Genomic DNA, 24,522 nt, shown 5'->3' with positions numbered 1-24,522 from the left:
ACTGGCAAGGAGAGAGAGTTAGCAGATATGATGGAAAGAAGGAAGGTTGATATATTGTGTGTGCAAGAGACTAAATGGAAGGGAAGTAAGGCCAGGTGGATTGGAGGTGGATTCAAATTGTTCTCATGGTGTGGATAGGAGGAGAAATGGAGTAGGGGTTATTCTGAAGGAACTGTATGTCAAGAGTGTTTTGGAGGCGAAAAGAGTGTCAGACAGAGTAATGATTATGAAGCTGGAAATTGGAGGTGTGATGATGAATGTTGTTAGTGCATATGCCCTGCAGGTTAGGTGTGTGATGGATGAGAAAGAAGATTTTTGGAATGAGTTGGATGAAATGATGAACAGTGTACCCAAGGGATACAGAAAGTGGTGATTGGAGCAGATTTGAATGGATGTGTTGGAGAAGGAAACAGAGGAGACGAGGATGTGCTGGGTAGGTATGGTGTCAAGGAGGAGAATGAAGAAGGTCAGAGGATAGTGGATTTTGCCAAAAGGATGGACATGGCTGTGGTGAATACGTATTTTAAGAGGGAGGAACATAGGGTTACGTACAAGAGTGGAGAAAGATGCACACAGGTAGACTACATCCTATGCAGAAGAGTCAATCTGAAGGAGATTGAAGACTGCAAAGTGGTGGCAGGGGAAAGTATAGTTAAGAAGCATAGGATGGTGGTCTGTAGGATGACGTTGGAGATCAAGAAGAGGAAGAAAGTGAGGGCAGAGCCATGAATCAAATGGTGGAAGTTGAAAAAGGAAGACTGCAAGGTTGATTTTAGGGAGAAGGTGAGACAGGCACTGGGCGTTAGTGAAGAGTTACCAGACAGTTGGGAAACTACAGCAGATGTAGTAAGAGTGACAGCAAGAAGGGTGCTTGGCGTGACATCTGGACTGAGGAAGGAGGAAAAGGAAACCTGGTGGTGGAATGGGGAAGTACAGGAGAGTATACAGAGGAATAGGATAGCAAAGAAGAAGTGGGATAGTCAGAGAGATGCACAAAGTACACAAGAATATAATGAGATAAGGCGCAAGGTGAAGAGAGAGGTGGCGAAGGCTAAAGAAAAGGTGTATGTTGAGTTGTATGAGAGGTTAGACGCTAAGGAGGGAGAAAAGGACGTGTACCGACTGGCTAGACAGAGGGACCGAGCTGGGAAAGATGTGCAGCAGGTTAGGGTAATAAAGGATAAAGATGAAAATGTACTCACATGCAAGGAGAATGTGTTGAGCAGATGGAAAGAGTACTTTGAGAGGCTGATGAATGAAGAGAACAAGAGAGAGAAGAGGTTGGATGATGTGGAGATAGTGAATCAGGAAGTGCAACGGATTAGCAAGGAGGAAATAAGGGCAGTTATGAAGAGGATGAAGAATGGAAAAGCCATTGGTCTAGATGACATACCTGTGGAAGCATGGAGGTGTTTAGGAGAGATGGCAGGGGAGTTTTTAACCAAATCATTTAATGTAATCTTGGAAAGTGACAGGATGCCCGAAGAATGGAGAAAAAGTGTACTGGTGACAATATTTAAGAATAAGGGGGATGTGTAGGACTGTAGTAACAACAGGGGGATAAAATTGATAAGCCACAGCATGAAGTTATGGGAAAGAGTAGTGGAAGCTAGATTAAGAAGCGAGGTGATGATTAACTCATGCCAAGAAAGAGCACCACAGATGCAATGTTTGCTCTGAGGGTGTTGATGGAGAAGTATAGAGAAGGCCAGAAGGAGTTGCATTGCATCTTTGTGGACCTGGAGAAAGCACATGACAGGATGCCTTGAGAGGAGTTGTGGTATTGCACGAGGAAGTCGGGAGTGGTAGAGAAGTATGTAAGAGTTGTACAGGATATGTACGAGGGAAATGTGACCGTGGTGAGGTCTGCGGTAGGAGTGACAGATGCATTCAAGGTGGAGGTGGGATTACGTCAGGGATCAGCTCTGAGCCCTTTCTTATGTGCAATGGTCAGGATGACAGACGAGATTACACAGGAGTCCCCGTGAACTATGATGTTTGCTGATGACATTGTGATCTGTAGCGATAGTAGGGAGCAGGTTGAGGAGACCTTGGAGAGGTGGAGATATGTTCCAGAGAGGAAAGGAATGAAGGTCAGTGGGAACAAGACAGAATACATGTGTGTAAATGAGAGGGAGGTCAGTGGAATGGTGAGGATGCAAAGAGTAGAGCTGGCAAAGGTGGATGAGTTTAAATACTTGGGATCAACAGTACAGAGTAATGGAGATTGTGGAAGAGAGGTGAAAAAGAAGAGAGTAGGCAGGGTGGAATGGCTGGGGAAGAGCGGTAGGAGTGATTTGTGACAGAAGGATATCAGCCAGAGTGAAAGGGAAAGTCTACAGGGCGGTAGTGAGACCAGCTATGTTATATGGGTTGGAGACGGTGGCACTGACCAGAAAGCAGGAGACAGAGCTGGAGGTGGCAGAGTTAAAGATGCTAAGATTTGCATTGGGTGTGACAAGGATGGATAGGATTAGAAATGAGTACATTAGAGGGTGAGCTCAAGTTGGACAGTTGGCAGACAAAGTCAGAGAGGCGAGATTGCGGTGGTTTGGACATGTGCAGAGGAGAGATGCTGGGTATTTTAGGAGAAGGATGCTAAGGATAGAGCTGCCAGGCAACAGAAAAAGAGGGAGGCCTAAGAGAAAGTTTATGGATGTGGTGAGAGAGTACATGCAGGTGAGGTGATGGGTGTAACAGAACAAGATGCAGAGGACAGAAAGGTATGGAAGAAGACGACCCACTGTGGCGACCCCTAACGGGAGCAGCCAAAAGAAGAAGAAGATTCTAGTAGTTCTAAGTATTTTTTTATACTCATTAGGTTCTTTCCCTTTAACTGAGTTCCACAAACCCAACCATTATCACTTACAAACTTGATCTTATTTCTGCCCATATGATGCTAAAAATACTCCCAGACAGTACCTTTCCATTTGCAAATAATGTGTTGCTATGTGTCCATGTTCAGAAAAAAACACTGCATTTACCCAAAATTACCAAAGTTCTGCAGCTTTAGTTTGCTTCATGCGATTCCGGCAATAGCTTGATGCATTGAATGATTACACAGATAAAATATCTTCATTTTTAAAAGCTTTAGTTAAAATTCAAGGTAAAACAATTCACACAAAATACTGGAGAAAAATGACACAGCAAATAAATGTTCTTGTTTAAGAAAAGTTCTATTGAAAGCTTATACAGGGGGTCCTCAGGTTATGACACAGTTCCGTTCCTACAACAGTGATGTAACCTGAATTATGGTGTACGTTGAAACACACCCTATCCTAAGTCACTTACCTATCCTAACACATTTGCAAAATCATAATCTAGAACATAAAAACACAACTAAGCCACAGAAAAAGGAAAAGGACATAAATATACTGTACTGTAGGAACTGTAAAAAAAGAGTGTAAAAAAAACCTTTATTCCTTCTCCTCAATTTTTAAAGTTTTTATGGGAGTGAGCGTTGTAAACTCGAAACGTTGTATGTCGAGACGTTGTAACTCGAGGACCCCCTGTATATGTTCTAAATGTTTCTAAATGGTCAGAAAACTGTATGCCTATCTCATTTACAAACTGCAAATGAGTCTTTCACTCCATGCTAGCTATGAGCCTATTCCAAACACACACACTGACTTAATCAACACACTGTATTACTGTTATAGCTAAGAAAGTTCTCTCTCATGTTAACTTATGGGGGGGAGATGGGGGGTAAAAGGTTATATTGCAGTCTATAGCTATGAAAAAAATGATATTCTTTTCAAATTAAGCAAACACCATTATGAGTTTAACTTAAAACATTAACTTTCTAAGACTGGTCCTTACATTTCCGGCCCCTAATTGTTTATGCAGGAGCAGAGACAATTACTATATTTTACTTACAATAAGCTATAGACTTTATTTTTAGTCTATTGTTTTCAAATCACTAGCAATAAAACTGCAAACAAACACGTAAAAATGTATTTCAAACATTGACTGTTTTTTGAAGGAGGCATAGTTTATTCACAGGTCTATCCAGTGTGCTGGTTTTGGTTTGTACACAAACTCTTCTGACTGCACCTTTGGCATCTGGTATTGTCTTGATGACTCGACCCATTACCCAGGAATTGTGTGGTGCAGCATCACCAACAATTAAAACATCTCTTGGTTTAAAATTTCTTCTTGATGCTATCCATTTTTGATGTTCTTTAAGAACTGGCAAATACTCTTTAGACCATCTTTTCCAAAACAAGTCAGCCATATACTGAACTTGCTTCCAGTGTCTTCAAGTGTACTGATCATTTTTAGAAAAGACTCTGGAAGGCATATTGGGTTGTGCCTTCAATAACAACAAGTGGTTAGGTGTGTGTCATTTGAGGTCTTTGTGAGGGGTCTGTTATTGATGATTCATTCAACTTCACACATCACCATTTGGAGACTTTCATCGTCAAGTGCTTGTTGGTTAACTATTGAGTTTAGAATCTTTCTTATGCTTCTAATTTGTCTTTCCAGGAAACACCACACACCACCTTGATGGCAATTCAATAAATAGGCCAATGGTGGATTAAAAATCCATTTGATTTGTTTCTTTATCATGGCATTGCAAATTTCCTTGGTCAAGATTTTAGCTGCTTCTCATAACTCTCATTCCACTCCAATAAAATGTGTTCTGTTGTCTGAGCATAAAATTTTAACTTGCGCTCTTCTGCAAATATATTTGTGGTAGATGCACATCCTGCAGGAAACACTATCTTGTGATATCTCTTACACTGGCATATTCTCCTGTTTCACTAGTATAAAGTTCAGTGTGTAAACCTCCAGCAATTCAATAAATATGTTTTCCTCTACCCCCACAAACTTGTAAATCCAATAAAACAGAACATTATATATATTTTTTTAATTTACTTTACAAATACTTGCACCATATGGCTCTTCATTCTTTTCATCTGTTTTTCAAGGACACTATAAGGGTTTGGTTTACCTTGAATGTGACTGCCCTTTAAGAGCTCTCAATCTCACATTGGATTATGCAATTGTTTTCCAGGGCCAGCAGATCTTTTAGCTGAGTACTGCCTCTTTAAGTCTTTTACACTTTGTCAAGCTGGATAACTGTCCATCTTTTTTGTTTATTTCCGACTGAGGGTCGACACAATGCTCTACCAGTTTGATGAAGGCAAACATTTAACATAACTAAGAAAATACTTCAATTTGCCAGTTATTTAGGTCATGTTAAGTTGATGGAAGTATTTTCATAGTTATGCTAAATGTTTGCCTATAAATTACTGCATAGTATATTAAAGGCTCTTATAACACCCACAAGCTGAACTGAAATTGAATATTCTATTTCTTGTTCCTCTTATTACAGATTATTCTCAGTTAGTGAACTACCTTGCCACAAGTAAGGTATGGAGGGCACATTGTTTGAACCGTGCCTTAACGTGCTCAGTTGTATGTGCAGAGATGTACGCTTAGAGTGTACTGATTGTGAACTAAAGCACAGAGAAATAACTCATCATTAAGTATAGAAACAATTTAAGAAGAAGAAACATTTTCCCTTTTTTTGTCTTTTATTCTAAGTGTGTAACAACTTTTCTCTATTCTTGTGTGGACTGTCTGCTTTGAATTTTCACTAAACCTTTTTAAAATGAACCTTTGGACTGAGAGATTTCTTTTGGGACACATTTGGCTCATGCTTGATTTTGCCTTACCAGCAGCTATACTGATTTTTTTCCCCACTGTGTTTCAGTTACTTTAAGGTAAATAATTCACAGATTCTGCATAAATAATGTTCAGAAAACTTGGGAGAAAAACCACAATATATTGTTAAGTAAAGATGCAAAGAAATCAAAACGAATAAGTTGAGAGAAGGGCCACTGAACTGTCTTTCTGTTTTTTTCACTCATTTTTATTTTAATTCAGGTTGTTTTCGAGCATGCAATTTTAATTTCTTATTAGGTGTTTTAGTTTTTTCCCCTCCTCAGCTTTCAATTTCATTTTTTTTAACAAAATGCCTTTTTATATTTTTATTACATTTTTTATTTTGTTAATTATACTTAAAACTTTACTTTGTTAAGTATGTTAATCTTTTATTTAATCCCTTGCTAGTTCTAATTATCATTTATTATTTCACCTATAAAACTGTTTTAAATACATGACAGTCATTATTGAAACCATGAAAGTTAAAAATGTAATATAATTTTTTTAAATAATTCTGTATTTTGAACTATGTAATATAAACTAAAATCTGATTTAAATGTGTTAAAAAATGGACAAAAGAACGATTGCATACTAAAATTCTGTAACATAATTTTTATCGCTTTAACCATTAAAAATTCAAATGAGCAAGTCTTACTAAGAACATTCTTAGTGAAAAACACAAATATAGAATTTTGATGGTAAAATGGAAGCTACTATAGATGCAAGACTAAAAAAATACACTATATAATTAACATTTGCAGCTTTAATATGCTTTTTATGAATGAATAAAATTACCGGAAACCAGTAAGAAATTTGAAAAGGATTCAAGTGTGCCACATGGAGCAATGAGACAGAAACTATTTGAGCATTTAAACAAGGATATTACCACATCCATATCCAGTACATCATCTTTAACTTTTCATGCACAAAACTGGCACCCCTGCATATTTTGTTTATTTCTCCAGCCCTCTTGAGTGTTTTTTTCTGTCCTCTCTGGCCACCAGACCTTACTTTATTCTTTGTTAATTAGTATTCCCTAATTTGTATATATTTTTTCTTTTTTTCTTTCTTCATCTTGTAAAGCACTTTGAGCTACATCATTTGTATGAAAATGTGCTATACACATAAATTATATTGTTGTTATATACTGTACATATAAAACCAGTCAGTGGCACTAACAGTTATTTAACCTAACCAGGGACTGCATAAAATAAAACACTTTCTTATGGTATTATTTGATATCTTTACTACTGCTATACCACAATGCACACGTCACTTTTTAGAGACTGTAAGGCATCAATGAAATTAATCAAGCTAACAAAACAGTTAGTACTACTATTATTACTCAAATCACCCCATACCATATTCTGAGCTCACATTACAGCAAAATTTAGCTACTGCCATTTATTGTAGACTAGCAAAATACCCGCGCTTCGCAGCGGAGAAGTAGTGTGTTAAAGAAGCAATGAAAAAGAAAAGGAAACATTTTGAAAATAACGTAACATGATTGTCAATGTAATTGTTTTGTCACTGTTGTGAGTGATGAGTGTTGTTGTCATATATATATATATATATATAAATATATATATATTTACACACACACACATAAATATATATATATACATATCTATACATATACACATATATACATACATATATATATCTACATATATACACATACATATACACACACATATATAAACATACACACATACATATATACATACACACACATATATACACACAAATACATATATATACACATACATATACACACACATATATAAACATATATATACATATACATACATATCTACATATACCTGTATACACACACAGCTATTTCGTATCAGTGCAATACGCTGCTTGTTAAAACGGATGACTCCCGCTCTTACGCAAGTCTGCGTGGATATTATGAACTATCAGATTTGTTCAAGTTCTATTTAAATTTTAAATAGAAGGAATTTTTATTTAGTCGACAGAAATATCTTTGGTAGGAATGGTAAAAACAGACAGGAATATTATTCCTGAATAAATCAACTCAAACCTTAAACAACTTATAATATTTTGCTCTCCATAAAAATATATCCTGTCTAAATTATACAAGTTAGAAATAAAGTAAACGTTAAAAGAACAAACATTCAAATTTCTTTACTCTTATGTAATTTTATATAAAAAATAAACTTAGATTTTAAATATCCCAAAAGATTTTGCTCTCCAACTTAGATTTTAAATATCCCAAAAGATTTTGCTCTCCATAAAAATATATCCTGTCAAAATTATACAAATTCAAATATGAACATGCTGCATAACAAAACCTGGAAATATAAATAAAATGTGTTCCTTTCAGCAATAACAAATCAAATCATTCAGTTGTCTTTGCTCATATGTCATTTTAGAGCTGGACGCCTGGCATCTTTTTTGGCAACAAGTTCTTCTGTTTGGTGTGAGGTTCTGTCTTGGAGATTCTCAGGATGGATTCAGGTGCTCATCAGTGAGGCGACTCCTGTGTGCTGTTTTGTTAGTCTTTATCACTGAGAAAGCTTCTCACACAGATATGTCTACCAAACATCAAGGTTGAGCCCTTTTTGTTCTTCAAAGTCACCAAAGCGTGCAAACTCAGTGCGCGCCAGTTTATCAGCAAAGCATTTGGGAACACCGTAGTGACGACTTGGTTTAACATTACTTGGCAACAGGGAAAGTGGGGCAAGGTGCACTGGTGCATTTGTGTCTCCCATAAAAGCAGCTTCACTTGAAATCACTTTGTGATTGTAAAACGTCCGCTGAAGTGTCAGATTCTTATTTAATTATTCTGCTTTCTGTATCTTCTGCATTGCATTCAGGTTACCCTGATGTTTTCGGGTTCAGTAAACATATACTCAGCCTCCCATCGGTTTTAAAGGCTCTATTTTCAGAATCAACTTTTCTCTTCAGCATCGTGTGAGCTAGCTTCGCAATAACTTGCAGCATCATAAGGTAGACTTGATTAACGCGTAAGTGCGCAAGGCAGCTGAAGCGCTGCATTATGGGATCTGTAGTTTATTGTGTTACCAGCTCATATACCCGGCTTTAATAACAATAATACAGTATATAAAATGATCACGGTCCGGATATAATTACTGCCGGGCGGATGTTGGAACCTTGAGTTTGACACATATGGACTAAATAGAACTTGAAAAGATATATTGTTCTTCATAGTGTATATTTACTTTCATTAATATACAAAGAACTACAAATACTTGCACCATATGGCTCTTCATTCTTTTCATCTGTTTTTTCAAGGACACTATAAGGGTTTGGTTTACCTTGGAATGTGACTGCGTCCTTTAAGAGCTCTCAATCTCACATTGGATTATGCAATTGTTGACTCCAGGGCCAGCAGATCTTTTAGCTGAGTTTTTAACCGTGCCTCTTTAAGTCTTTTACGTACTTTGTCAAGCTGGATAACTGTCCATCTTTTTTGTTTATTTCCGACTGAGGGTCGACACAATGTTCTACCAGTTTGATGAAGGCAAACATTTAACATAACTAAGAAAATACTTCAATTTGCCAGTTATTTAGGTCATGTTAAGTTGATGGAAGTATTTTCATAGTTATGCTAAATGTTTGCCTATAAATTACTGCATAGTATATTAAAGGCTCTTATAACACCCACAAGCTGAACTGAAATTGAATATTCTATTTCTTGTTCCTCTTATTACAGATTATTCTCAGTTAGTGAACTACCTTGCCACAAGTAAGGTATGGAGGGCACATTGTTTGAACCGTGCCTTAACGTGCTCAGTTGTATGTGCAGAGATGTACGCTTAGAGTGTACTGATTGTGAACTAAAGCACAGAGAAATAACTCATCATTAAGTATAGAAACAATTTAAGAAGAAGAAACATTTTCCCTTTTTTTGTCTTTTATTCTAAGTGTGTAACAACTTTTCTCTATTCTTGTGTGGACTGTCTGCTTTGAATTTTCACTAAACCTTTTTAAAATGAACCTTTTGGACTGAGAGATTTCTTTTGGGACACATTTGGCTCATGCTTGATTTTGCCTTACCAGCAGCTATACTGATTTTTTTTCCCCCACTGTGTTTCAGTTACTTTAAGGTAAATAATTCACAGATTCTGCATAAATAATGTTCAGAAAACTTGGGAGAAAAACCACAATATATTGTTAAGTAAAGATGCAAAGAAATCAAAACGAATAAGTTGAGAGAAGGGCCACTGAACTGTCTTTCTGTTTTTTTCACTCATTTTTATTTTAATTCAGGTTGTTTTCGAGCATGCAATTTTAATTTCTTATTAGGTGTTTTAGTTTTTTCCCCTCCTCAGCTTTCAATTTCATTTTTTTTAACAAAATGCCTTTTATATTTTTGTTACATTTTTATTTTGTTAATTATACTTAAAACTTTACTTTGTTAAGTATGTTAATCTTTTATTTAATCCCTTGCTAGTTCTAATTATCATTTATTATTTCACCTATAAAACTGTTTTAAATACATGACAGTCATTATTGAAACCATGAAAGTTAAAAATGTAATATAATTTTTTTAAATAATTCTGTATTTTGAACTATGTAATATAAACTAAAATCTGATTTAAATGTGTTAAAAAATGGACAAAAGAACGATTGCATACTAAAATTCTGTAACATAATTTTTATCGCTTTAACCATTAAAAATTCAAATGAGCAAGTCTTACTAAGAACAATCTTAGTGAAAACACAAATATAGAATTTTGATGGTAAAATGGAAGCTACTATAGATGCAAGACTAAAAAGACACTATATAATTAACATTTGCAGCTTTAATATGCTTTTTATGAATGAATAAAATTACCGGAAACCAGTAAGAAATTTGAAAAGGATTCAAGTGTGCCACATGGAGCAATGAGACAGAAACTATTTGAGCATTTAAACAAGGATATTACCACATCCATATCCAGTACATCATCTTTAACTTTTCATGCACAAAACTGGCAAATCAAAATGTTCAAATCACACATTACCCCCAACTTTCACTAATGACTGTAATTCATAAATGCACTGAGAAAGGCATAAAATACAGGTAGTCCCCAGGCTATGTACGAGATAGGGACTGTAGGTTTGTGCTGAATTTGTATGTAAGTCGGAAGAGGTACATTATTTTAATAACTGCTATTGTTGACCGACTGCAACCAAGTGCTCTGCCAATGAATGATGGGAGTTTCATCTCTCTCTGACCTTTTATTATTTCAACTTTATTTTCATTGGTGATGGTTTTTCTCTTCTTTACTATATCACCAGCACTTGCATCAGATTTCTGTTTCAGAGACATTCTTGAAGCTCTTATGCACAGCACTGTATGCGCTATCACAGCAGGAAGGCACCCGTCGTCAGCACGCCTGATGTACTGAATGACAGACAACTTCCTGCTATGTGTGTAACAGTACAAGCAGGCTTGCTATTGAGAATGAATGGAGGCGCAAGGGTGGTTCACCATTGTCCACCACACAGTCACCTCCACTACAGTATGCTGCCTGCAGCATCCGCCCACCGAGAACGAACACGTGAAATGCCCCTCCACTCCATCAAGCCTCCGTCCTGCACACGAGTGATAGCTGTGGCCCGGTGACTATGGACCACGGCTCACCTCTGGCCACTGGGAGCCACCCGAGGGACATTACATTGAGCAAGCAGAGAAATCGCGGCACATGCGTTGCAGCTGCCCCATTCATAAGTTGTAGGTCAGATGTCCGTAACCTGGGGACTACCTGTAATCATTTAAATTAAACAGATGAATAAAAATGTTAATTAAACGGCATAAATTTAAAAGGACTACAAATAGACACATAATCTGATAGAACCTGAAGCAGTTTGATTTGCATTGAACTACTGGCAAATTTAGATGTGTTGTATTATTTGGTCAAAGAGGAAACTTTGGTACATGAACAATACAAATGCTATATCACTGAGTAGAATGCCTAATGGGAGCTGGACAGTCCCATGGCCTTGGAACCCTGCATATTTTGTTTATTTCTCCAGCCCTCTTGAGTGTTTTTTTCTGTCCTCTCTGGCCACCAGACCTTACTTTATTCTTTGTTAATTAGTATTCCCTAATTTGTATATATTTTTTCTTTTTTTCTTTCTTCATCTTGTAAAGCACTTTGAGCTACATCATTTGTATGAAAACGTGCTATACACATAAATTATATTGTTGTTATATACTGTACATATAAAACCAGTCAGTGGCACTAACAGTTATTTAACCTAACCAGGGACTGCATAAAATAAAACACTTTCTCATGGTATTATTTGATATCTTTACTACTGCTATACCACAATGCACACGTCACTTTTTAGAGACTGTAAGGCATCAATGAAATTAATCAACAAAACAGTTAGTACTACTATTATTACTCAAATCACCCCATACCATATTCTGAGCTCACATTACAGCAAAATTTAGCTACTGCCATTTATTGTAGATTACTCTCTTAAGGAATTTTATATAAGCCAAAGTAAACTGTATGAAGTGGGTCAAGTGACAGATGAAATAAAAAACAATGTAAAATAAATAAAAGGGGTAATAATAACAAAAACAATAAACTAAATAAAAATATAATGGAAAATCCATGTTGAGGAAAAAAAATGAAGAAATTGGCAATATGGAAGTATACTTTTTTTAATGCATATCCCTTTAAAAACAAAAATTTCTATGGCTAAAAACCTTTGAAAATACCATAACGGAAAAAGTGAAATAAAAGTGAGATTTAAAGATATATCAAAAATGTGTATTGACACTTCCTACAGTGCCCTATAGCTGTTTTGTTCAACTCAACAGAATTCTTACTAGTACTGTCTTAAAAGGTTTCAAGACTTAATGCAAGTAATCACACATTTGTTGTTCCTTAATTGCTTTTTTGAAAATTTTATTTTTTTCTTCCAAGTTGAAATTGCAGAAAAAAAACAAAAAGCCTATAAATTACTTAATATGGTTATGGTTATTACCAGGGGTGGGTAGTAACGAGTTATATTTACTCAGTTACATCTACTTGAGTAACTTTTTAAAAACCTTGTACTTCTAAGAGTAGTTTTACTGCACCATACTTTTTACTTTTACTTCGGTACCTTGTGAAGAAGAAACGCTACTCTTACTTCACTACATTGGGCAACACTCGACTTGTTGCTTTTTTCCATTTACACATTACACTATTTTTGCCAGAGAGAAATCGCCAGTGGATCTACTGCATGACCGTTTCACCAATTAGACATAGCAACAATAATCACATGACTATGTTTCATCAGTCAGACTTCGCAACAATAATCACGACTCCATTTCACCAATCAGACTTAGCCATGCAGTCACGTGACTACACACAAACTTCCTGCATCTGCAGCCTGTAAGAGACTTTTTAGTTATGCGGAGCTCCTGTTCACTGCTAAACAGTCACAGCTTCACTGCAAGAACCATGAGAGCCAAATTCTGCAGAAGCTTAACCATCACTTCACTGAGTGAAGAACAAGCATATTTTAACCAATAATAATTCACTGATAAGGCCAGAGGATGATGGAAAAAGTGCTGAAGTGCTTTTATTAAAAACCAGTCAAAACAAAAGTAAAATCAACAAAAGTGTCAATGGTGCAGTGTTCTAAAAAACAGTACATATATAAATCCATAAAAATCATTGTGAAAAGGATAAAAAAAATCAATAAATAAATCTGTTAAAAATCCCAGGTTAAAATGCAGACTAACTCCTCCTGATCTCAGCCCACTTCCTTCTCATTCTCCTCACTCACCCATTGCTTGCGTAGCCGGCGGAGACTCAGTAGCCACAAGCTCCTTTCAGCCGATCTCTGTCTTGGCTGCCTGAAGGCATTACAGCCAGACCATCCAAGGTTGGCCCTCCTCCCTTCTTCCTTCACGCTCACGTTGTCACACCACGGAAGCCTAGGGAGGGCACCTGCCTTGCTTTCCACACTCCACCTGAATGTTCAGTGGTGTGAACTAGCCCCTAGAGTGCCACAGCTAACACTCTTTCATGGGGACCTAGCTCGCACTGCTTCCTCTCTCCAGGTAGCCAGATCATCGTTCCCAAGTCTGCCTTTCATGTCTTTTCTCCTTTTCTTTGATCCCCACTTCTTTTTTTTATGCTGACCCATATATATATATATATATATATATATATACACTCCTGTCTCCGTGGGCCTTAATCACACGCTGCAGGAAGCCAATGAAGCAATTGAGAACAAATCACACCCACACGTGTGACTCGCTCCAGCTACCTCATTAACTCCCCGCGGTCGTGCAATTGCGCCCACGGAGAGTGACATGGCTTTATGGATTTGAAACTGCTCTTTTTTTTTTTTTTGAAGCCGCCGACCCACTACACCACAAAGTGAATATACAGTATTATACTGTCAGTGTACAGTATATCTTGTCACTGTAAGTAGTTTGCACTCTTCAAACATACATGTTACCTACTATAGGTATTGGCTTCAAAAGCTTTGTTGTGAAAAACTGAGATTTGAAACTTTGTGTTATTTGTGCATCCTTATTTTGTGAAGATGTTATTTATTTTTACTCATTTTTTTATTTTATTATTTGGAACTAGAATTTGCATATTATTTTATATTTTTGTCTGTCTTATTACAACATTTCTAAAAAATAAATCAGTTATTATGTTCAAACAGTTACTCAGTACTTGAGTAGTCTTTTCACCAAACACTTTCTTACTCTTACTTGAGTAATTTTTTGGATGACTACTTTTTAATTCTACTTCAGTAACATTATTGAAGTAACGTTACTCTTACTTGAGTACAATTTTTGGCTACTCTATCCACCTCTGGTTATTACTTATATGGTAGAAGCAGTGAGCAGTTCATGAAAAATTAAACAGATTTGGAATGAAATATTTTAAGCATGCAGTTTCCAAAGAACTTGAAAATTTTAGGTTAATCTTAAAAATAAAAAATACTAGCATTTGGTACTAAAGGTAAGCAAATTTCTCACATGGTTTCATTGATAACTGAAAACTGTTACCTTTAAAAAGTACATCCAAATGAGGGTGACAGTTTTTAAATGTTAAAATAGATTTAGGAGTATTAAAAAGGTTCATGGAGGTTAACATAACATGTTGTTAACTTTTACAGTGTGTGGCCACATAAATATAAAGATATAGGCAGGCAAAACTTAAAACAGGAATCAATTACTGAAAAGTTCACTTGACTACTTTAAGGTCATTTGTTTTATATTAAGTAGGCAGTACATATAGTTTTCCAGTAAACTGCTAGACATTAGCATTAAATATGGATTTAACCAAATATGTTTAAGACGCCTTACTTTCTTGATAGTTTATAAACCTATAATTTAGGCAAAACTACATATACTGTATTATAAAAACATGTAAGACTACTGTACAATTAAATTATAACCACCCTAACAAAAACAATCTCACAAAAAAGCTACAAAAATGTAGTGGCAAAAGAGATGAGGGATTTTATTTTTCATAATGTAATTTGCAAAGTGCTTTGTTCTGCCTTCACAGTTCCAGGGACTTGCATTTAATTTTCAGTTTGGATATTCAGTAACACTTTCATATTCTTCCAAAGTTCATTTTTTAGGTACTGCAGCTTTCCAAATATATATGCGGGTGTTTGTGACCCAATATACATAAGGTGTCTGCATGTGCACTCCGAGACACTTGTGTCCCATTTAAGTGATGGTTTCTGTTGCACACCTTATGCAGCTGAAATAATTTTTTCTCTGAGGTTCTGTAACAGATTTAACAGGCTTGGATGGTGAATGGTTAATGACATATGCATTACTGCAGTTGGCCATGATTGGCCTGACACCGACTATGAACCGTGTGTGAAGACATACTACTGATTAACCTACCTTCAGATAGGACATACTGTACACAATGTGCTGCATTAATCAGTAGTACAGCATGAAACTACAGTGTACAGTATATATTACTAATGCAGAACTTATAAACTGATTGTAGAGCTTCATCAAAGAAAACAGCTTGCCATTCGTGTGTGTGTTCCCAAACCAGGAAAGGGCCAATGTTACAAGCACACATAAAACTCTAGCAGAGAATAAGGTGTGAATGTGACCACAAGAGCATTGTTGAATTCCAACCCGATCAACTCCCCTTTAACGTCTTGCAGTGTGCAGTCCACATAGTAATTTAAAATGGGCTCCAAAAGCTTTAGAAGTAACTTTTCTAGCAAACGTAGTACCAGGAAAAACAGCCAATATATTATTATATATAATAACCAAGTATAAATATCACACATCAATGCAATAAAAGAAGGTCTCTATCACTAGTATAACTGAGTTCTTTCGAACAGACCTTGAACTGATGATGCTGAAATCCTGTCTCATGCTGATATTTAGGTGCTGACCTATTAAAACCTAAAATCCTCTATAAATATATTTACTAGTGAAGTATCTGACACAGACTTCCAAATGAAAGGAGACTTAAAATTAAATTAAATTGGTTTATAATTTTCACATGAACTGTACATTTTTCTAGCTACTATTCTAATTACACTGTATACTATAAGAGTTTATGATGGACTACATACAACCATGAAACTTGTGCTTAAACAATATACCTTGCAAAATAAATATTAGTGTATTAATATTAATGAAAAAAAATGATTAAAAACTTAAAATGTCTGCAGTTTTTATTTGACACAGTTGCTTATGAACACCACTCAATGCATTAAAATTTCAAAAGTCAAATTATAAATAGACCCTCAAAGATAAATTAAATTGAAACAAACTTGTACCTGTAGATGCGGTGGACTGTTGAAATGAGTGATAAAGTGTGCCATGAGATGTTAAATCACCATTTAATGGAATGAACATATAAATCACCGCATAACTTCACTCCATAAAGGACCACAAAACAAAAATTACTATCTTTTAAGTAGAAATTACAAACTCACCTGCAGCCCTATACAGAATTTTTGGTTCAAAGAAAATGCAAGGATTGTTATCCTTTATACAAGACAAAAGTAGACCTTTTGCTTGAACTGGGCTTCTTGGAACAACCACCTGAAAGAAACAGGAAAATGTAGCAATATATTCAGTACAACTGAACATAGATTAAGTACACATATCTACTTAAAAAACAAAGAGAAAGACAGAAAGAAACATAACAGAAAAACCTAATTAAAAAAAAAATTTAAAAGTAATGATTCATTTCAGTACATTTTTAATGTGGATGAAACAGTTTTTTTCCTCTTTAGCTTTAGTTGGTAGCCAATTATGTAACATTTATAAACACTGCTTATTTAACAAGTTGAATGCTATTATCACATACATGCATAGAGTGCAGAGAAATTCTTACATGCATGTCTCACCATCATAATTCAGGATCAACAAGTATTGCAATTTAAATGTGGACAACTGAAGCTCAGATGTATGTGGTTTGGTCGATTTGTGTAAAACTTAAATTAAGAAGGGTGTACCAATACGTAAACTTAAAGCAAGTCTCACTTAACTTGATAAGCTAGGTTTATTCAAGCAATTTTCAATTCCACCAAAGAGGATTAGGGTAAACAAAGCAACTAAACCCCATCTCTTAGCCTGCTCCATACCAGGCTAAAGATAAAGGTTAGTGCACTTTGAGCTACTTTTTGTATTAAAACGTGCTATATAAATAAATGTTGCTGTTGTTGCAGCTAGGGCGTTCAGAAATGTTCATTTGGTGAGAAATAAAACTGCAGAGAAAGGTTCCGATTATTTTTTTAGCAAATCTAACAGTGGCAGAGCCTTCAGCCTTCTGCAACTAAACCCACCCCCACTGGATCCCAGTTGAAATTATTCTCTGTAACCAAAACAACCCCACATATATATCATCAGCGAGTGAGAAAGATGAGATTTTGTCATACTTTACCTTGTAGTCAGTGTGCATCTCTAGTCCTAACCAAAGTTTGCACAAATTTTAACAGTCACAGTGCTCAGTTTCTAGTTCACTCTTGTAGTGACATTCAGCCATTTGTATTACTTTTCTGTATTTCTTGCATGTTTGCAAATCACCCTTTTAAAATGCATTGTTGCATGCAAGCTGTAAATTCCTGATCACAAGTGATCTATGGTATCTTATTAAGAAATATGTGGATTGTTTTTGAAGGCACACAGTCATCCATACATTTGCATACTCATCAAGATCTACAGTCTCTAAGCTTGCCCTATTTTACAGAATTATAGTAGTCATGCAATTTTCCCATTGTTTCAATTGCCCAGTGCAGAACAACTTTACTTTCTGTCTCCTAACATGTCAGTCTCTACAGGTGAATGGACCATCCAAGGATGGGGGCAAAGTAATGGAAAGTAAGCATCTTTTGTCAAGGTGCATTCCTCCTCCTTTCTTTTTACCCAACAGACGAAAAGACGGTAAAGCCATCTGATTCTTATGCACCATCTGGCATCTCAGCAGTTAACCACAATTCAAACAAACAAGTTCCTGATGTCTTCCCATGTATTCAGTCATGCCTGAAGGTTATCTGGTTAATCAGCCATTAAAATGATGAGCAGCAGAGGTCAGTCAATGTAGTATTTTGCCTTCATCTGGACGCCTCCCCATCATCCCCGTTTTCTAGCTCTCTTTGTCTATATTCTTGATTGAGTAATAGCAGGTATGTTGTCCAAGTACTGAAGGAAATAGCTGCTCAAAAAACTAAAAGTGTAACTTTTAATCAAGATAAGCAACTGTAAAAGTAACAAAAATAACAAAATTATATACAAAAAACATAGTTGTCTGTAAGGAGAAACAACATAATGTTACTGCTTTCCAGCATCACAAGTCTGGTTTTATTTTGCCATCACTCATTCTGATCCAGGACACATTCCTAAGCAGAAGTGAGTTTGAAAGTTGGGGTCCTCCCATCAGTTGCAGAAGATACAGTCTTCTTTTTGGTTGCTAAAAGCACCATGTAGATTTCTATGTGAATGTACAGTTTATTCTAGTAATTATGAAGTATGTTTTCATATGTAATTTTCATTTGCTGCTTCATGCCATGCATTAGTACTCTATATATGATGGTGACAGTGTTTTAAGAAGGCCATTCACAAACTAGTAAGTTTACAATCAAACTATGCAATGCAAAAGAAATTTTTACATTTGAATAATATCAGTAACATTTACTTATGTAATGCACAGATTCAGAACCATTCCAAACAACAGGATGTTATGCAACTTGCATCATTTACTTTTCCAAAGTATTGTATAATACACTATACATCCAATCAGCTTCACACTTAAAGTCACAGGCACTCAATCTGTAGATGTTACATGTTCCTCTGTATCATTTTGACTCATGATACACGTATGCCATAATTGTTTCTTGGGGATGCTTAAATTGCAAATTTAAACATGGATTGCCTAAGCCCATCTTGAATTAACAAGGAAAACTTTGCATAAGTGGAACTGATTTAGCCTAAATTTTAATACTAAGCTTATTCAGAGAGACTTATTCGGCAAAGTTTCAATTTCAAAAGTGTGCTCTGTGGAATACCCCTCTAGCAACTGTGTTGCTTTGCAAAGGACACATTTGACATCAGATAATAAATAAATTTATTTGCACAAATTTGTGTCATTATTTTGGCAAGCTAGAAGCAAAAGGACTAAGAATTATTCTTCTACACTAATATCTACAAGTATGAGTGACTGCTTTGGCTGTCTACATGTAAAAATAATTACACTCAAAGACATTTCATTTGATAAAGAATACATTCCTACCAATTTAAAAAAAAAGAAAACTTTGACCTGAAATTTTCTGGTAGTACAACAGTACTATTGATAAATTTACTATTTAATCTCATTGACTGCTGAAAGTAATAATAATATTAAAATCAAACAAGAAAAATTCCAACAATCTCAAAATACACTGGCAGTTATTAGAAAGAGGTATTCAAATATGTTGAACAGAAAGACACAAATGGAAAATAAGATAATACTTTATTCATGTAACAATGGCAAATGGCAAGTGGTCAGAGACAACAGGCAGGCATACAGAATCATTTAACATACAGAGGACAAGTGGGCTGAAGGCAGGAAGCATTTAAAAGGCAGGTTGAAAACAATACCTGGCATCAGCTATAGATATTTGTCTTGTGTTGATGATTGTGCATTACCCCCAATCAACAACTGTAGCAGTTTTACTGAAAAGAAAAATTCTGATGAATTAGATTACATATGATGACAAAATTCATACATATGTAAAAGTCTGTGTAAGTAAGAAAGTTTCAGTTAGCCAGGTATGCACCCTGTCTACCAAAACACACGAAAGTTACTAATTACTTTTACTCACTCAGAAACACCACCCTCCTATCACATTCTGTAAAACAGCATCTCCATCAGCTACAGAAAACATCTCACTTTATTCTGTGCATTCATGGCTTGGCTCCACTGGTAAATTTTGTCTTTTTTTCTCCATTTTCAAAACTTTATATAAAAACCTTGCCCCTTGTTTACAACATAGGCAAGGGGGTATGGATACGAAGCACCAAAGGAAAATAAAAACCTAAAACTTACTAAATATGTCCTAAATATACGTATTTTGATGGCATGTATTTTGAATTTCCGACTCATGTTGGTGACAGTGAAAGGGATCTGGAAATAATCACTTTATTACATATTTCTGGTAGTAGTTTTCTCAAGGTAAGGATACATTTTCCATTTGCTTGTGTGAGTTCTTACATACAGTAAATACGGAGGTAAATCATGCCAAAACCAACCACACTGCATGAAAACCTTACTGTGATTTTTATCTTTCAGAGTAAACCACTCCCCAGTATATATAAGACTGCATGTACTAAGGTAGCATGTATTGCTTATTTAAATTTAAAAAGGATGGATCTCATAATACTGGTGTATTTTTTGTTCAAAATGACACATGTAAACTATTTTACAATGTGTGCATAATTGCAAAATGCAGATCAATACTCGACAACTGTCTTGGCTTGAAAAATTATTTGTTTGGTTAAGTTTTAAGGCCTTTGTTTTCCAGTTTCCAGATCATGGCCCACCAGAAGGCTTTAATGTAGCACATTTTCAGCATTATAGAAGATCCTCCATTTCTCTTGTCTTTTTTATTAATACAGGGCGAGGTAGAAAGAATGGACATTTTTTACAAAATCACAAAATTGTAAACTTTTTCTTACAAAGAAATTTATTGAAAGATTTGAGTTCATATTGAAATAGCATTTGACAATTTGTAGGAATGGAAATGCAGGTCTAAATGCAAAATACGCCTTACCAAATGATTACTGAGGCCAAGTCCAGAAGAATGCTTCAGAGCAGATCGACTTGGACTGCGCAGCAGGGCTAGTCGTACGCTTTCAACATTTTCAGGGGTACGTGCTGTTCGTGTAGCCCCCAGCGGTCTTTTGTTCATTAGTGTACCTTGTGTACGAAGTGCTTTAACCCAAAGTAGGATAGTGTTACGAGCAGGAACAGCATTATTTCTGTGGATATTGAAATGGCAACAAAACTCACGCTGAACTGCGGTAATAAATTGGTTGTTCTTGACAAAACAGTTGTACGCAAAAACACAGTGTTCTATCGTCCAGGGCTCTAACTAAAAAGAAAATAAAAAAATGCTAAGACTTCGTGAACCTAACGCCACTTACCGCACATTTGTCATTCCACCTAGTGGTGAGTTCTAGCCATTTCAAAGACGTCCGTCCTTTCTGCTTCACCCTGTACATGTTGTGGACCACTTCCACCACATGTTTCATTATCAATAAAAATGCTCTAAACATTTAAAAACACTCTGGTGCACTTGCCATGTTGAACCCCATGTAAAGTTTCTAGTGTAAATGCATTGCATGCATGAGCAGTGCATTTATAGTCTGTGTCTATATAATTGTAATAACTGTGTACTTAACAGTGATTCTAAGTACATCAGAGATGTAAATAATCAATTGCAAACAGCATCGTCCACTGGCACAAAGCTACTACTTACAAAGTATAAACTACTCCAGATAACTGAATAATTTTTAAAATGTATCTTTTGATAACTGTAAAGTCATTACAACAGACAAAAGCAAGTGAGCTAGTAATGAACAATGTTTAATAAATGAAAAAAATACTTGAAATGCAGGCCTGTTTTAGTTTTTCTGTATTGATCATGGCTCACTGTTTTTTCTGGGTGCACTGCTTTGTGACATTGTGAACCATCTTCTACTTCAGTTGAAACATGCTTTAAAATACTCCTTAAATAAAATACATTAAAATAATAACATGTATGTGGAGTCATTAACAAAACTTAAAATATTACTTTATTTTAGAAACTATGAAGAAAGTTGTGTGCAATAAGGGCCCAGACTTAAACCCAATACAGACATTATTCTTTTTGTATTAAACACAAATATAGTGAATATGTATGCGAGTAGACTTTATGATTAAACTGCTTTAATTAATCCATATCAAAAGTTAAAATGAGACCTTTCTTTTTTGCAGAAAATAGAACGTTTGAAATTATCATAATTTTAAATTTGGCAAGCCATATTCACTTATGTGGATGCTGAAACCTGCAAGAGTAAGCAGCTGTCTAAAAATATAAAGGAATGTTTCCTATTGTTAAGAAAAGCTTTATTGTAGGGATGCAACAGACCAGAGAACAGCAATCAACTAGCTCACACAGAGGTGACTGGAAATTATGTGGCAGTGGACGTCACCATGGCTTGGTTTACCAACGTGACCAAAAACATTCTTCATATTGTGTCATTTGAATTTAAAAAAGTTGAAACTGTCATCTAAGTTGATACATTTTGCTATATTTAAACATACTATTTACCATGGGTAGGCCAATGATAAAAATCACTTGTATTTAAGTATTACTAACTAAAATATGCTAAAATATAAATATTAGTTACAGAGATGCTAGTACTGGAAAATCATATAATGATTAAATATTTTTTTGAAATAAAATTATTCTAGATTCAACTGTCATAACTTAATTTAACTATAACGTGATTGCCTCCATTGAACTTTAAAAAATGTGATTAACTTATATTTAAGGCTGTCATAAACATGAAAATTTTGTAGACAACTACAATATACCACAATTATAGACTAAGCCTAATTATCTACTATATAATAAAACACTAAGGTCTGTGTGTCCAGTCCACCTGAGCAATCTGATTGGTCAGTATGTCTTTGGTGATGAGATGAACGAAGAAATGCAAGAATGAGGCCTAAGAGGGGAAGTAAAGGTATATGAGGCATGCTGAGAGAGTTACCTTCAAAGATGACAAGTATAAAATTAGACAGTCTAAGAAGCAGGCTTTATGGGAACGGGCTTAAGAGAGGGAGCACTGGTTAAGAAATGTTCACCACATGCAAATACTGACAAAAGTCACTAAAGGTACACACCGTTCTGATTCCATGCAAGGATCACTAACATATTTATCTGGCTGAAGGCAACATTTCACTGGGGTTGCAATGTTCCCAGCTGTACTGGACATTCTTTCAGAGGCAGAAATTATACAAATGAAAGTGTACTTTCTTGCTAACTTTGAAAGAAAACCACAAGGTGTTTAGTTTTTGAAGTAAAAAGTAAAGTAATGCAATACTTGTATTCTTGAAGTAACAACCTGCATTACTGTACAAAACACAATCCCCAGATGTACTTTACTGCATTACTATGGAAGGTTATTCCTGCCACCAAAAATGACGGCGTTATTCCTCAATAGAATTCGTTTTTTCACAAGAATGTTGCCTGCTGCTGAGTAAAGCCTGGTTTATACTTTCCATATGAAGCATGTGTAAGATCAGCAACTAAAACAAAACTTGTATACTTGAGACAGCCCTTTAATCAGCACGTTGATACTCTTAACAGGTTACAGTGTTTGGTCAATGTCATATACCTTACAATGTCACAGCAGAGGAAATGAAACTCTGCTGATGGAAGAAGACTTGTTCCAGCTAGTACTGGCTTTAGGAGGAAACAGAGAATGTGAAGTGTCAGACCCATTGACCAAAAGTGGTAAAGTGAGGGTGAGTATAATATGCTTTTAAGTGGGGGACCTACATGATGAAAAGATGCACTTCAAACATTTTTGCATGTCTAATTGCAGCTTTAATGAACTACGGCATCATATTCAGCCCTTTTGTTCATCATTCTAAAGTTAATCCGCCCAGATGTGGGTCACAGGGAGGCAGTGATCATCACAGCAGAACTGGCTTTAAGTCAAGAAGCCATTGTGCTATAGCAGCCAATTGGGAGACACAATCTTAGTGTTGTGTGGCTGCACCACCCTCCACTGCTCAGGGGGCAGCTTTTTATAGCTAGCTTCTTTAGGTATTCTAGACAGCTCCCTCTTAGGTCCTGACCTAGGCTAGCTACAGGTCAGTTCAGGAAGCACGTAATGGTACAGTGCTTTGCTGCACCCACCACACAACAAAACAGCTTGGGATCCTGGTTATCGGGGAAATCTGCAAGCCCAGACTGCTCACTCAGCCTCCAGAGAGCCTCGATCAGAAACTCCACCGACTTTGCGAAGATCACAGCATTGTATAGCATAATCAAGATCTGATCTTGGAATCGTTTTTGGACCATTTTCCTAGTAGGTGGTAGCCTACTGGACCTAAGCTGGATCTTCAGAGAAGGAACAACAAGTCTGTGGTCAGAATTTATAAACTGGGCACTTCTGTAGACCCTGCAGTTTTGTAACAGCCTCCAGCGTCTGAGCATAAGGATGTGATCAATCTCCTTCACCGCACCATCAGTACTGGAGTACCATGTCCAATGATGCGGCTCAGGATGCTGGAAGCAGGATCCAGCAATCCACAGCCCCTGAACTTTTGCAAAAATTAAAGAACATGGAGCCACTGTCACCACGGTCACCAGACCCATGGGCAC

The 24,522-nt window shown here is 36.0% G+C and overlaps 1 protein-coding gene across 1 annotated transcript in view; it reads right to left on the bottom strand.

Moving 5' to 3' along the window:
- bckdhb (branched chain keto acid dehydrogenase E1 subunit beta) overlaps nucleotides 1-24,522 on the bottom strand; it is a 229,741-nt gene that overhangs the window by 122,734 nt on the left and 82,485 nt on the right. Inside the window, exon 6 of the mRNA XM_039747830.1 lies at nucleotides 16,597-16,705. Within this exon, the coding sequence (XP_039603764.1) occupies nucleotides 16,597-16,705 (109 nt within the window). The remainder of the gene's footprint in view (nucleotides 1-16,596; nucleotides 16,706-24,522) is intronic.

The sequence above is a fragment of the Polypterus senegalus genome, chromosome 3 (genome assembly GCF_016835505.1).
Source record: "Polypterus senegalus isolate Bchr_013 chromosome 3, ASM1683550v1, whole genome shotgun sequence".
In the NCBI taxonomy this organism is placed as follows: Eukaryota; Metazoa; Chordata; class Cladistia; order Polypteriformes; family Polypteridae; genus Polypterus; species Polypterus senegalus.
The sequence above is the reverse complement of the archived record's forward strand: the minus strand, read 5'-3'. Positions and strand labels throughout refer to the sequence as shown.